The sequence below is a fragment of the Dendronephthya gigantea genome, unplaced genomic scaffold (assembly GCF_004324835.1).
Source record: "Dendronephthya gigantea isolate DGI-Jeju-01 unplaced genomic scaffold, DenGig_1.0 000019F, whole genome shotgun sequence".
Classification (NCBI taxonomy): Eukaryota; Metazoa; Cnidaria; class Anthozoa; order Malacalcyonacea; family Nephtheidae; genus Dendronephthya; species Dendronephthya gigantea.
In genome coordinates, this window is record NW_021163029.1 from 1,531,184 (window position 1) to 1,547,841 (window position 16,658).

General features: G+C 36.8%; 1 protein-coding gene across 1 annotated transcript in view; it reads right to left on the reverse strand.

Annotated features, from left to right (window-relative positions):
• Positions 1–6,776: 6,776 nt before the first annotated feature.
• Positions 6,777–16,658, reverse strand: part of LOC114521066 (coiled-coil domain-containing protein 96-like) — a 36,424-nt gene continuing 26,542 nt past the window's right edge. Inside the window, exons 2-4 of the mRNA XM_028541457.1 lie at positions 7,422–7,473; positions 7,109–7,248; positions 6,777–6,862 (exon numbers count right to left, since the gene is read on the reverse strand). Coding sequence (XP_028397258.1) covers positions 7,128–7,248; positions 7,422–7,473 — 173 coding nt within the window. The 3' untranslated portion in view covers positions 6,777–6,862; positions 7,109–7,127. The remainder of the gene's footprint in view (positions 6,863–7,108; positions 7,249–7,421; positions 7,474–16,658) is intronic.

Here is a 16,658-nt window from a genome sequence, read left to right on the forward strand (position 1 = left end):
CTCCACCGCCTGTTAATCTTATTTTGGGCGCTAAAACAAGATATATCGGTTATACTGATTACTGAAGCATATTTGAGGTTAGTGTATTAGGTCATTTCCGCAAATGAACCAGTGTTTTGAGAAAATGCACATGCTGAAATATAGATTATTTGTTTCGTTGCTCCAAACTTGTCGGAAATAAATGGAAATTATTCGGTGGTAAAAACTAGAGAACGGTTTTTTCACGGCCATCTTTAATGAGAAAAGTAAACAGAACCTGACAAACACACAAACCACGCCTTAATTAAGGAAGATTATAGCGTTTAGTTTGCATTAAAAACGTTTGTTGCAAAGCATTTGCTTACATTATACGCATCAAAACACACCTTTAAGGCATGTGAACATATATTTTGTATAGAAAAACAAACTTTAGTATATAATATGCAGTGTTTTATTGGCGAACCCGCCACTTTGAAAAGCGATAATATTATATTATAATCGATAATATTAACACATGTGCGAATATCGTGTTTGATCCGCCGATCTGGTATTAGGTATACGCGCCCCGGGGGACCAGTTTTTTACTATATAAAAAAACAAAAATGCATGGATGCTTGGAAATATAGAATTTATTTCTCGTGTTAAGAATGATATCTCACTCGTTCGCTGCGCTCACTCCGGCGTTTGCTATTCTCAACACTCGAACTAAATTCCATATTTTCGATCCATGTATTAAATTCTCTATTTATATTTCGATTACCGAGTTTTACGCATGCACGAAAATCATATTAGTGTTTCGATTATACTGGCACAGAAATGAGATGACATTACAGTTGCACACAATACCTGTTGTTATGGGGTCAGTATAGTTGTCCACACAAGTGTACTCTGTATAAAGTTCTTTCCTATTGTTAGAACAGAGGTGTGGTAATACCAAGTTTCTGCCAATGGTTCGTTCACAAGATCTTTTTCCACCACAAAGAGATTTCATCTTACAACTTGTCACTGCCGTACATTGTGCATCACTGATGGCTCTGCCGTCAAATATACCGCTATTGTTAAAGTTGCCATAATATGCTTTGTGAACCACTATTCGTTGTATTGGAGAACAATTAACATCTTTCATTTTGCTACCATACCGTGTCACTGAGCCTAAAATGAAACCCACATAACCATACTTATCATGAAGCAAGAATAAATTAAGCAACATGAACGTGAACTAACATTTGACATTAACATTTGTAACATGAATCAAGCTTGGGAAATGTCCTAAGTCTTAATACTAGGAAACGCCAAGTCTTAATGCAAGTTTTGACATTTCCCAAACGTGCACCTTATGTATATGAATTGTGTTTTGAGCCGACATGTTGTTGCGTAAGGATTTGCGGGAAGATTTTAGTGTTAGAATTTTCAGAATTCGTAAATGAACCCATATTTTATGTTTTTTTTCTATGTCTAATGTTTTATTAATAGGCCGATTTATAAATAATTGTTTACTGTTTTATTCATCCTGTATAACAGCATATCCCGTTTATACAGTATCCTTGGAACTGGAAGAGCTCAGTCAAGTTACCTAGGATTATCTACTTACCAAAAGTAAACGCCTGGTTAGATCTGTCGCAATAAGTCCTTCTTACCACATAAGTTTCGGTTGTTGCAGGCTCTGCACATACTCCATCATTGTAAAAATTTAACGATCCAGCGTCTGTTTGTTTGAAATTTTGTCTAGTTCTAGTTTGAGTCCACTTTGCTCTTCTTAATATGCCTACACATATCGCTACGCGATTCCTAAATGAACTCGCTGAAGTAGAGTGCAACGCTCCCCCCGTCTCGATATGCCACAATATTTCTGTGTCCTTGTACCAGAACTGTGCTTCATCGTCTAAGCAATTGTCCGTCATCTCAACCAAGAAAGGAAGCGAGCATGTATGTTCATCTTGGACAAGTTCCTCCAATCTTGTTATGCACTTCCCAGATGTAGTGTGTCGCAGAAAGAAACTTTGACATGCTTAAAAGTAAAATAGAAAAAGTAATTAATAAAAGTCCTCTTAATAGAAAAAATCTGTCTTAATAGAAAAAGTCAGCGATACAAAGCTTATACAGGTCGATAGGTCGATGTTTCGATGTCATAATAACACCATTATTTAAACTATAGGTATAAAGTAAGCTAGTTCCTTTATATATTATTAGCAGAAAGAACGGGGACAAATTACTCCAGACGAATGATAACTCAGTTTTGTTAAGGCGGCTCATGACGTCATGATCTTTGGTTTGAGTTTGGTGATGCCTGATTAAATGGAAATCAGGCGTTTATATGTTAATTTAAAACGTGTAGGTTAAGACGAAGCTTGTCAACAAAATACTAAGAAGTTATACTATAGTAAAACCTCATTCAATTCATACATCGATTAATACATTGGATTTTCTAGAATGATAATCATGACATGATACTTCACATATTGCTTTGCATACAAACCATGTTACTTCATAATATTTGAAGCGGCCGGATGAAGATATTCGTAAGCGAAAAACGAAATAGCGTGCGTCGGCTGGATTTGGCATTCGGCTGGATTTGGCATTTTATATCTTCTTGGCATAGCGGGCTTTGAAAATCTGCTTTTGTGACGTAACAGCCGAAGAAAAGCACGATAAACATAACAATTAATAACAAACAAACGGCTTCATAAGACTGGCCTAACAAATCTCGACTGATCAAATATTTTTAACAAGCTTGGTTGATAATCACTGCCAAAACTACCAAACGTGCGATTATAAAACGTAGCTAGTTTATGATAAGGGCTTGCAAAACCGGAAACCCTTCCCTGTATGTCAGTTAAGGTCTAAAGAGGAAGAAGGAAGGCTGTACAACAAAAGCAAAGTGTAGAATGGCTCTTCGCTAAAAGAGCCGTATAGCGAAAGGTAAAACCAGCAATATGAAATGCTGTTTATGTTGTAATGCTATCGATTTTTACACCCAAGATTTAATGTGAAGTTTACAAAATTTTGCCCATTTTTCTTTAGAATTTGAGATACCTTTAATCGCACCATCTTCAGTAACCTACAAGGTGTCTCAAAAAATACGATTTAGTTCCTGCATAGCAAGGAGGACGAGTTCTTAAGCTTCATTCAATACCTAATCTACCAATCAATAACCATCCATTTTTCCATCACTGGGAAATGAGTGGACATTCGACCCTGAATGGCGCATGCACGCATGTATCAATCTCCTAATGAATTCAAATCTTCTTCGTCTTGTTTTCTTTTGGACAAGTTTGTATTTTATTAAAAAGTAAAAAAGTTAAGTATTTGACCACTTCTTGCTGGTATGAAATAAAAAATGTATACCATTTGAGAAACCGCTCTTTCTTACCGCGTGAAGGATAAATAATTGTGAATTCAATAATATCCTAGCTGGGGCTGGTTGTATCAAGCCCGTTTAGCTTAAACGGTGGATAAGTTCAAAATAGAAAGCAAGTCTATCGTTTTATTCCGCAAACAAACTAAATGTTTTTAACCTTAATACAAAGATACTGTTTACAACTACATATTCAGTGCATAATATTCAAGTTGACTCATTCAAGAGAGTTGTAAGAGACTAAAAGTGTTATTTAATTTTCACTTTACCACCGTTTAAGCTAAACGGGCTTGATATATACAATCGGCCTCAGGAGTCTAAGTCATGAGAAGTCCAGAAGTCCGTTATTCCATGCATTTCATTTTTTTGAAACATTCTGTCCTTGTATTTGCATTTTACAGCATCCTAGATGCCTAGCGCAAAGGAATTATAAAACATTTACCTTCAAATGCCAACATTGACAAACCATAGAGATATAGCCAGCGATAAATTAACCAAGACATTTTCCTGATGTTAGTTCACTAAACAAACTGCATAATATCGTTACTCGATCGTGAACGAAAACAAAAGTTTAAAGTCGCGTGAGCTCATCAAATATCTGCATTTTACCGGCACAACTTACGAAAACCGGAAGTTAAATTATAAACCTGTTAGTGAAAAACATCAAGGGTTACGAACTTCTAATTCTTCACAAACCAAACTTTGTGAAAGTTTCTTGATCAGTTATGTGTTGCATTCGGAATCCCTTTTCCCAAACAGTATACCATGCAGACATGCGTGTGTAGCCTTCCCGAAGCTAAATACAGCGATCTATATAGCAATTAATTTTTAAATACTTTTGCCGATCTAGGAGCAAAATTCTCCTGTAGCCAATTTTTTTATGCTTGATTGAATGATCAGATCATCATTGATTAATTTATTCAAAATAAATTCGTTGCTAAAGTTGAGTCGCGCGAATAGTCAAAAAAATTGTTAGAGAATTTTAATTACACGTAAGAAATTGTTGAAAGGAGACTTGGCAATGATTTTACTACACTACGATTTCCCCTTTACTTCAACTGTATCGTTTTGCTAATTGCCTTCATATAAACTGTAAGATGTTCTTTGCTATCAGTGCCGGATAAGTGATTCAGTTTCCTGTAACTGAAAAGAGTGTTTCCACGAAAAATTTTTGGTCGTGAGTTATTCTTTGTTGATTGATTTGATTTGGTACTAATCTAATACATCCGGTAAAAATATATAATATACTGTAGTTTATGATAAAGTATACAGGATTACGCAGGTTATGAAATCTTATAGAGGATGATCTTGTAGAAAGTAGGTCAACAAACTTGCAAATGAGTGTGATGAATTTGCTGAAAGGGTCTTGTAGCCTTGCAGTCCACAAAAATCCAAAATGCTTTAAAAATACTGGGATATATCTTGCATTAAAACGAAGGACCATTGTTTATTACTCCACGATTTCAAAAGACTTTGCCTTTTAAAAATTAGGCGAGATGTACTTGAGAGTGGAGAATTTCAGATGAAGTCGTGAAAGTTGTATAAGTATGATAAGTGTATAGCGATCGAGTGCAATTGCATGCTAGCTTGCTCAAATTATTGCCCTCTGCTAAAAGTCCTTTAGATTATAATGGAAAGAATGAAAATGTATTTTTTTTTAATATCACGCACACGAATAAAGAAAGAACAAAGATGAGGTTGTTTCCCAGGCAACAAATCAGTAACACGGCTTTACCACTTGAAGCTGGAAGGAACTAAATTTGTGGCGATATAAAGAAAAAAAACTGAACGTCAGAATTTTTTAAAAATATTTATATCTCCGTAAAATCAAATCTTTTGGCGTTTGGCGCAATAATTTTAAATATTTCCCCCCTTCACTCCCCCTTCCCTGGCTGCCATGCCGCTCATTACTGCTTTTAGTATTAGTAGCTATTTAGCATATTTGTTTGGTAATGAAGTCAAAGCAATATATTTTTACTCCGGCGTCAGCGACGAAGTTGAAAATTCGCCTCGGTTTTGTTTTGTTGTTGTTGTTTTTTTTTATTTTTCGTCGTCGCAAGTCTGAAATGGCGCGAAACATTCTAGTATTTGATCCCAGTCTTATCTTCCAAGAGTTGTGGTGTACAGCTTTGGCTAATTTTCCGACGCGCGATTCGATTTCGCTCGCATGATACGGGAGTTCCTCCAAGAGGAACGAATAAACCGTTGTTTTCATGCTGTTCGATTAAGTTTAGATTGAACTAGGGTATATAAGAATATATTAATACATGTTGATTCTGGTCCTATTTTAATATCACTGCTATTTCGCCGTTTAACAAGATGATGTGGTCGTGATGGGCGCGTTGACACGTCGTAGTTTGCACAGGATTGAAGATTTAATATAACTATATAAGCGCGAATTCCAAAGGCAAAGTGTAAGACAAAGCGAATGTATCATGCGGTTTATTTACATTTTTGAACAATTGAACTTCTATACTTTTTAAAGTACGATGTGCTTCTGAATTTCGCGATCGAACATTTATAGGTTCGCAAGGTATCTAAATGCGAATATGAACTGTATTGTTTATGTTCAGAAGCTCTACAGGGTGTCCCAAAAAAACCGAAAACTATTGAAATCACCCATAGTCCCATAACAATACAATTGTTAGAGTTTGAATGCCTAAGCACTCTGTTGGGATCCACAGGTGTATAAATGTTTACCATACTCATTTTTATGCATGCTTATGATGCAGTAAAATTTGCTTGTTTGCAAAAATGATATTTATTAACAATATTTACACTTTACAAATATGGATAACAATATTTAAATGTGCATATCTCAAGGACCATGACCTTTGACATGTCCCCTTTCTCTGGCAACACAAAGCATTTAGCATTTTATAAGTTGCCTTAAATCCCCGCGTGAACACGGCATTCAAATTTTAACAATGAGTGACTTCAATAGTTTTCGTTTTTTTTGGGACACCCTGTATATTGAAGACTGGCACGTGCGCCGGAGCATGGCCGGAGTTAACGCCAGAACAGGCGTCTTGTTAATATACATATAGTACTACCCTAACCGCGGAGTCCTGGCTTTTGTGTCATTGACTTGACGTCATTCTAAACTCTAAAGCGTGAGATTGCCTGAAATTCCAGACCAAAGCGGGAAAGCTAAGCCCTGCCAAAGTCCAATTATCATACAAAGATTTCAATTTCAAATCTAGGCCTGAGACCGGTCTCATAAGCTAGCAATGTAACACGCGGCTGTGAATTCTGTGAACAAACCATCGCCAAAGCCATATTAAATAATTGATATACAAGCCAGAAATGAAGGCACCTTCGCACCCCAGGCATTTCTACCTACAAACTAGGAACGCTGTTCCCTGGTTAATACAGATGTTCACACACACAGAAAAACACGAACGCAAATATCTGCAATGCATTATTTTTATTGATTCTAGATCCACAGGTTACACGTTGTCAAAGATGCTTGCAATTAAAGTTGTGAATTATGTTGTCCATTTATGTCAGTGGGTCCAGTCCTTTATCCTGAACAAAAAAGAAAATGCAACATTTAACTTCGTGTGGGTTGAAATCCAAAGCCAAACTAACAGATATTCATTAAGGCACATAAATTCCTCGGCAATTACGAATCACAAGCATAGTTTTTACAAGGATTGAGAATCCCTTGTATTTTATTCTGACAAACAAAGCTCTATTTTTACGCCTATAATTATATGATCACTCATGGTGTTCTAAAAACAATGAGGCTTTATAAACTAGGCTAAAGCATACTTGAAATCATGTAGCATATTTATCCATAATGTCTGCGACGTCTACGTCTACGTCTACCTCCACCGTAACCACCCCTGCGTCTGCGACGTCTGCGTCTGCCATATCCTCGGTAAGCCGAAGGATCTGCTTGAACTTCGTCTCTAAAAAAATCGGGCACAGATTCAGTTAGAAATTTAGATTTAGAAAAACTGACTATTAATCGAAATTTTCTACCTCTGGCCTGCCCCTTTGCACCAACAAGATATCCCTGTCGTGCAACAAACCCAAAGCAAAGATGAACTGTGTGTAACAAGGAATTTAGACTGAAACATACTCTTCGTCGTCGTTGTCTTCATCGTCTTCTTCCAAGGCATTTTCATCATTATCTACAAACGATTTCAAACATTTAAGTGCGAATATTATTTGCGAACCATATCAAGTCCAAGAGCAATATAGCTGGCTTATTTTTGAGGTTTAGGAACGTCCTTGGGTCTTCTTGGTTGTCTCTGTATTTTAGCGTTTTTCGTCGGATATTCGTTCTATAGCTAGAGTCTAACACTTTAGTAATTTATTTAGTAATTTTTAGTAACAATTTATTCTTGTTCACTGTCTTCTGACTTTTCTCGTTTTCTTCTTTTCTCACTTCTGATCAAATTGGTTATCAAGCGAAGGTTTTATACCCGCTGCTTATGCTAATTTATAAAGCACTTAGCACTAATTCCTGCTTATCAGCATTTAGTGCCATATTCACTTACGTCTTTGTAATATTCCAGCTCTTCAATATCAAAAGCCATTACTTTCACTTCCGTATCATTGAAAACCAGGCAATATCGTACAAGCACGTTATTACAATTTCCGTTTTAGGCACACGAGAAAACATTACACAAATGTGTCGATTTCCCTGATGATTTCCATGTGAAGAAAGTAGTGGTAATAAGTACATTATTGTCCAGCAAACTGGACTAGCCTGCTAACATACGTCAACCCGACTAGCCCACTTTGGAAAGAACAAATTTGTTGCAAAGAAAAATTCTCCTTGTGACTTAAAAAAATTCTCCTTGTGACTTAAGAAGGGCCTACAGTGAACGTTAGCAATGACAGGCGTTAAAATAAAACGAATCCAACATTATTTCAATATAAGTGATTTTCAAATAATGTGAAGGAGCGTTTTCTCCGGAAACGTTCTGTTTAAAAAAGGTTGATTGTGCCGGAGAAACCAGCCCAGCTATAGGTCTATGTGAGTAGGTCTTAATTAGAGCAACGAGTGATTAACAGTTTGATTTATTATATGATTTTTAGAGGAGACAAAACTGTACTATTCCAAAACAAATTAATTTCATCATAATATGCAAAGATCGTTTGAGGAAGAAAAGATTCTCAGGAGTGACGATTACCAATTCATTCAACATTATCATGTACACTCCAACTATCACACGTATTACTCAATAAGTATATAATAATTATAGAATTCGTAACTAGCCATATGCATGGTTAACAAATTATTGACTTTCAATCGTTTTACATGTTTCACAAGTTAAAAAACAGTGAAATTGCAGATTATGGAAAGACGAGCACCCGGTGTAAGAATACTAGGGTTTAATCAAGGTCACACAGAACAACGGGCAATTTTAGAGCGTTTGAAAACCCCTCTGCGATGGATAGCGCTACCCAGTTTTTGTGCAACCTGCCGCTGTTGGTTTTTTTAACACGACGTGCTTTAATTTGAATACAAATCGATCTTTTTGGTAACTTCGAGAAAACCATTGCCCGAAACTTCGAAGTTAGATTTTGTTAACATGTTCCTCAGGATGATTAGAAAACCCTTTTGAATTTGACGAAACGTTGAGTTTCATGGTTTATGACCTCATTACGATCACCCCTGTGTAAATCTCAAGATGTCAACAGAAGCACCCCTTTTTTTCTGATTCAAAATACACTTTCTCTATAGACATAAGAGTAAAATTAATAACAAATTTTACAAATCTCTTAAAACAGTTCTTTATTCCTAAGCTAACCTAATCGGGATAGTCAAAAATAGGCTAGAGAAAGCATTGCATCATGAATATACCCAAAAGGAAGTAAAATATATGGATGATTAATTTATGTTCCATCTAGAACCTCTCAAACCCCACACCTTTTTCCGAAGTATATTGCTTATGGAAGTCTAGCCCTCTCTTGTTTCATTGTATGATGTAATATTTGTGGTATAAAGACACACACGTGACATCGTCATATGATTTTTGTTTTTTGAAGCATCACTTCACTTTGCTGTCCAAATTCTTACTCCTTTAACGTTTATTCGAAACTTTGCATCAAATGTTGCATAACAACAACCTAAATAGAAAAAATCTGACAAAAAAACTTCTCGACAATTGTTCTACCAATTTAATGCGGTGAAGTTGTTTGAAGACGCTGCCACGCTACTCCCTGGGTATATTGGAACTTATCTAAAACTGTTTGACAAGTTACTGACAGGAATAGTGCTTAACAGTAAGTTCATAACACTCACTCTATAAAATTATAACCAGCATCGTGCATCAATCAAACACCACAAGAGAGCCATTATCATTGCCTTAATTAAATTTACTAATCAAGAATGACTGATTCGTATTGAACATTTCTAGCCCTATTACCTAATATAAGCTGGGCGAGATCCTGGTAAAAATTATGTGTTGACTGACATCTTTACCAAGTTATAACGTGCACTCACAAAAATCCAGGAGATAATTCTGCACGAAGAAATAATAAATGATAATTTTTCATACCCTTCATCAGCATAACTATAAATGTTGGTAGACATATATAAGTATCTGTACAAGAATCTTGGCGTGTTTACAGTGCACGAAACATGAACATTTTTTACCGAATACTGTACCCATTTGTATCAGTTAAATACCTTACTGCAGTATTTTCACTTTGCAAAAAGAAATTGAACATTTTTCTCTCTTTATTGAGCCAACCTACATTATTATTCTTCAAAATTTTACTTATACGTCTTGCAAACACATGAATATTTTATTAGTGTGAGACGTGGCGTCAAAGATGAGATAGTATAAAATGCGAAACTAGTTACAATAGGAGTTTATTGCTTGCGTGTATTATTCTTAGTTTATTTGTAGTTTGTAGATAACGTTATTTAAGAAATAGAAAACATTTTCCGTGTTTCTATTCAGTTATAAAAACACGCGTGGGAGTTTGGGGGAACGAGAAATAATCCGTGGGAAAACGAGCCCGTAGGGCGAGTTTTTCCACGTTATTTCGAGTTCTCCCAAACTCCCACAAGTGTTTCTATAACTGTATAGAAACACAGGAAAAAATGTTTTCTATTTCTTTTATAATATAACTCAATAAAAAGATTTTGTACAAATATTATAATTCGATTCAATTACAAATTCTCATTACATAACTTCGCTTGACAAGTTCGGCGGGAAAATTCCCGTGTTTCTATACAGTTACAGAAACACGCTTCTCGACCAACCAGCACGCGCGTACTATAAATGTTATATCATAAAGCTATATACGGTAGCGCACGCGTAGAGCAATGGAGGGAAACTCGTTTGTAAACTGGCCTATCTATAAATTTGAGTACAGGGAAACTTTGTTACGTTTTGGAAAACGTGCTCTCCTGATTTATTCCTAGCGGAATGAGAAAGTTCAAGGCTATTCGCACTTTGCTACAGTTAAGTAATATTCCCCTCACGTGCATGGAGCATGTTTCACGTGCACAGTCAGCATACCTATATAAAGAGATCCGAAAGGTTCAAGGTCATTTTATATTTCATCTCGTCAAAGCAATTTCGGAAGTTTTCACCCGACCCTCCTTCGCTTTCTCTGGGTTGTGAGCTACGATAATTCAGTCTATGTAATTATGCTGGCGTGGGCGTTTTTTCACCCCACCTTTTCTGTGCTGTACTAAAATACGAACATTGTAACAATTAGCTATAATTTGTTACTTTTGGTTGAATTAAATCGGCATGTGCTCTGGCACATTGCCATTATTTTATCCAAAAAGTGTCATTGTTCATTGCAGTTGCATGCCTTTAATTTGCCCAGAAAACAGAGCTCACCAGTCTCGGAAACCGCCTGCACCTCCTATAGGGTTCGTAGTTGAAACGGAAGTGATAAAGGAGAAAATTAATAATGTCGACAGAGAAAGCAAAAATTCCTTACGAGGATTTGGGAACGCTATTAGAGCTTGAGTCGATGTGAACTTAATATGAAGCGCGCATGCCGCGCATGCTCGAGAACACGTGAGTCGCAGGACTCTTGTGAACGAATAGGGCAAAGTGGATGATGTTATATTGCCTTTGTGCTTGAAAATAATTTTTAAGTGTGCTTAAATCATGAAAATCTTTTACGCACCCATTTAAGTCACCGAAGGTTTTGAATCTTGTCAATAGTGTCGGGTATATATATACTCCCTAATCTAAAGCAATAAACCTTTTCCTTTACCTTTTCAATCGTTTCATGCAATTACCACTGTGTTGTCTTGTGTTAAAAACAGTTGACCTAAAATTAATTAGTAATTAGTGGCACTTTTTGACCACAAACCCAACTTCTTTTGTTAATCTACTAAACAAGAGTTTTCAAAATACTTTGGTAGGTACATGCACATGCACCAAGCAATAGTCAACCACACTCACGAAAATTGGCTTAGCCTTATAAGCAGATTCCTAAATGTTTACCCATTGCTTGGGAAAATGTATTTTAAAAAGGCTCAGTTTATTCCATAAGTGGGCATGATTTCTAAGTACACTACGACTTTCGCAAACACTTACTGCACTTCAGCTGTTTCCATACCAACTGGTATAAACTGGATGTAAAAACAGTTTTTCGGTATCAAATAATAATTCAGTTTCCATTGACTAAAAGAATGTCAGTCTTTGTACGAAAGCTTATCGAAGTTCTACGCCCTATTTAGTTCCTTTTTTCTTTACTTTAGGTCTAGTAACTACTATAAGCTACTATATCCGGTGAAAATATATAATCTCTTGAGGATGACTCCTTATACGAGTTTGCGGGCACATGGAAGTTAGAAAATAAAAGCAAACACTGTTTTTTGCGTTACACTCGTACTAGTATTTGGCTGGAATGAAATATTTCACCACCAAACACGGAATACTTCAAGAAATGAAGAAATTTAACCAAGCTCAGTCGATCGAGGTTCGTAGGTTGACTGGCTATACCAGTTATAACCTCCAGTCCTCCACGCATGCACACATACACAAACAATTTATTTAATGACGCATTTCTCATCACCATTAAATTGATGTTCTTCCTGAGAAGCGCCAAAAGAATAAAACATATTTATAAAAAAAAACTTTGAATAGAAGGTATCTTGGAAGGTCTCTATGTATTGATTAAACTAGGCTTCAAGATGCCTTCTAAAAGCACTTAAAGTAGTTAATAGCTCTGCATCTGTAGAGAGCGAATTGCATGTTACTGCTCGGCTATACTTTAAGGATGATCAAACCAGTTTTCCTATTTCGTAATTGATAGTTATTTTGAATATCATTCATTCGAATAAAGGACGCCCTAATGTTGGAAGCAGTGTGGTTATTTATTACTTGAAACATTAGAATAGTTTTCTTATGTCTTTCTTCAATATTTTTCCAAGACAGAGCCTGGAGGATATCAGAGGAACGAGTTTCATAAGATGCCCCTGAAATAACTCTTGCGCATGCAGCTCTGTTTTGAAGCTTTTGGTGTTTATCTCTAAACACACTGCTACATTTATCCCACAGTGGCGAACAATAATCAAAATACGGTAGTATTATTGAATTATAATTAATCAATAAAGTTTCTTTCATTACGAATGTTTTAGCTCTCCTCATTACTCCGATTTCGGATCCAATCTTGGCACAAATGTGCTCAATATGTTTTTCCAATTTAGCTTCTCGTCAAGTTGAACCCCCAAACACCTGAAGGAGGAGAAGCGAGTAATAGATTATTAACCATCTATGCATCATGCACCGTTGTGCATCACTTGTCAATTTGGTGTTGTAATTTATTATTGGAGAGCCATTTGCATATGTTCTTAAGTTCCTGATTAAGTTTACTTACTAGTTCATTAAAGTTTCTCGACGATGCATATATTTCGGTATCGTCAGCATATAACCTGGGTGTAGTAGCCTCAAGACAGTCAGGCAAATCATTAATATATAACAAAATTGTAAAGGTCCCATAGATCAATCCCTGGGGAACGCACATACTATTTCCTTAGGTGGGATATGACATTTGTTAGGCTACTTGTTTTCGTCTAAATAAATAAGATCGAACCATTCCAAATTGCTCTTCATTTTGGTCAATAGAAAATTATAGATTGGGTGATTTATTGGGTCAAGCTTTCTTAATATCTATGAATACAATCCCAGCTCACCGTTATCAAGGTTTTCCAACCAATGATCACATATTTGAATCAATAGAGACAACGTAGAATGTTTTGGTCGAAAACCTGATTGATACGAGACTAAAGATTTTATCTTAATAATATATAGTTGTTCAAATACTGTTTTCTCAAAGATCTTACTTACTACAGATAGAATAGAAATTGGTCGATTTTTCACATGTACGTCTATCGTCTGATTTGTAAATGAGTGTTACTCGTTCAATCTTCCAATCAGCTACAAAGATTCCCGTTCTGTATTGACAGATTGAAAATATTGGTCAAAGATGGAGCTATGATTGTCGAGGCAATCTTTAGCGACCGTGCTGGGCTTTTATCTAAACTAGTTGCTTTTGATCTCTTCAGCTTGTTTAGATTATTCAATGTCATGCAGTACTAATAATACTGATTGGACGAAATTATGTCCGTTATGCCAAAGTAGGACCATGTTGATAAATATTATTTAGTTGTTCTGCTATCATGCGGAGAGAATCCGAGACATGTGATCGTTAATAACAGTTTTCTGCAATGTAGTTGATTTGCCCCTCTTTCCAGCGAGGAATTAAGGCAAGGGAGATACTGGAGCAACGACGAACAGCGGTTGCACATCAATATTCTAGAACTGAAGAGAGCCTACCTGGCCATCCAATCGTACCTGAATACGGACTTATATGCCTCTCGGGAAAGCGAATCTTATCTTGTTACAGATGGACAACACGACAGCAGTGGCTTACGTAAACAAAACGGGAAGGTACCAGATCGAACAATCTAATCAGATTAGCGTTGGGCATTTGGGTATTGTGCCAGGCGAAGAACATAATCTTAGTGGAACAGCACTTGCCAGGAATTCAGAACGTGTCTGCCCATGCCGAGTAGCGACAAATGAACGCCGGAAGGTCGAAATGTCCCTTTTCAGGATTTGTAAATGTCATTCTGGAGTTTCTCACAGTCCAGTTCAAAGAACGAAAGTTGGCGTACCGAACAATCGGGATCTACAAGTCGTGTATATCACAATTTCATGACCTAGTGGATGGGAAACCTGTGGGGAGTCTACCGGTAGTGTCAAGGCTCATGAAAGAAATTTTTGAGCTTCAGCCGCCAAATCCAAAAATATCAACCACATGGCCAGTGGGGAAAGTAATCGCTTTTCTACAAAACCTGGGATCGGTTGAGCAGCTATCACTTACCAATTTCTCCATGAAACTGATTATCCATGCTACTAGCCTTTACATCAACAGCACACTGATTGCATTAAATCTGGAAAATGTTTTCCAAAAACGTGACTGTTGGACATTTATTTTGGCCCAGCATATAAAAAACACTCGGTCAAACCATTCAGGAAGGGAGTTATCCTTTCACGCTTATTTAGATGATCCACGAATTTGCGTCGTAAAATGCCTGGAACAGTATATCCGACGTACAGCGGAGTTACGAGGTAGTGAGCAACAGCTTCAACGGACATAGTTGTTGAAAATTAAAAGTACATTTCTGTTTTGCATTGATTGTCGGTTTAGTATCCGAGGCCTTACAGTAAGGCTTTGAAATCTGCACCAGTATATTGTAAGTATCAGTCGGAGAAGGTACGAAGGAGAAATTAAATTTCCCCGGTGGGTACTCACCTGATGGGGAGATGTAGTTCTCCGAGGACCTTTGAAGACTGATAGGAGCAATACTGGTTCCTCAACCGTGTCAATCTTTGCCACCCCACCCTTATTTCTTACTGCAACACCTTAACCCAGCTTGCACTCTATCAGAAGATGGCTTTGCGCATGTGCAAAATATAAATTAGTGTGGGATCAAATATAAGTCACTGACCGCAAAACACTGTGACATTTTCTCTTTTTACGTTTGGACAATTGGGAGCGCGGAGTTGCAACGTTGCAAGATTCAGTAATTACTTTTCATGCTGTTCGATTAAGTTTAGATAGAATTGGGGTAAGAATATATTTAATACATGTAGATTCCGGTCCTATTTTAATAATATCGCTGCTATTTCGCCGTTTAACAAGATGATGTGGTCGTGTATGGGCGCGTTGACACGTCGCGTTGTTTGCACAGGATCGGAGATTTAATATAACTATATAAGCGCAAATTCCAAAGGCAAACTGTAAGACGAAGCGAATGTATCATGCGGTTTATTTACATTTTTGAACAATTGAACTTCTATACTGCGATATGCTTCTGAATTTCGCGATCGAACATTTAGGTTCGCAAGGCATCTAAATGCGAATATGTATGCGAAACAATACGCGAACTGTATTGTTTATAATTTTCTTGTATGATTGCATGGCGACTTTAGTAATTATAATAACTTGTAGGTACACCACGTAAGTATTAAATACTGCAAAGCTTTCGGTCCGTTAACCCGGACCTTCATCAGTGCAATTACTTGAATACACGTTTGCGCGTCACTTAAATATCATGTTAGTCGTGATTAGTTTGCTCGCGCTATTAATTAAACGGTTTCATTTAATTAAGTTCTAATTAATGCGCGCGCCCTAGACAAGTATTTGACTAAGAGACACCGAAAAGAGCACGCCACGTACTATTAAGTGGCTTTCCCTCTTGGACGATAGTTTGATGTTTATAAATTTCAATAGATTCTCTCATTTTACGAGAGACAGTAAACTTATCGTTTGCTAAAATGGTAGCATCGTTCCATTTAATGCGATGATCATAAGTCCATGCATGGTGAGCTACTGCAGACTTATCCAGTTTACCTTTCTCGCAGTTCGTCTTATGTTCTTTAAGACGTATTGAGAGATTTCTACCGGTCTCTCCAATGTAAACCAAACACATTCACATGGAATGCGGTACACACCGGGTTTCTGTTGTTCATCGACGCCATCCTTGTGTGTGTAAAGAGCGCGAAACAATTTGTTATTGCTAGAATGGTAAACTTGTATTCCAACTTCCTTTAAAATCCTAACGATTTTATATGAAGCTGGGCCAATATATGGTAAACAGACAGAGGATAGATATTCCGTGTCTTGCCTCTGTCTTTGCTGTTCATTCATAGCATGTTCTATGAATTTCTTAGGATAACCATTCATGTGCAGAACATCCTTCAAATGCTTTAACTCTGAGTCAATGCTATTTGAATCACAAATTGTTTTGGCACGGTTGATTAATGTTTTGCATACTGATCTTTTAATGCTAGGATGGTGAAATGAACTATAATTCAGA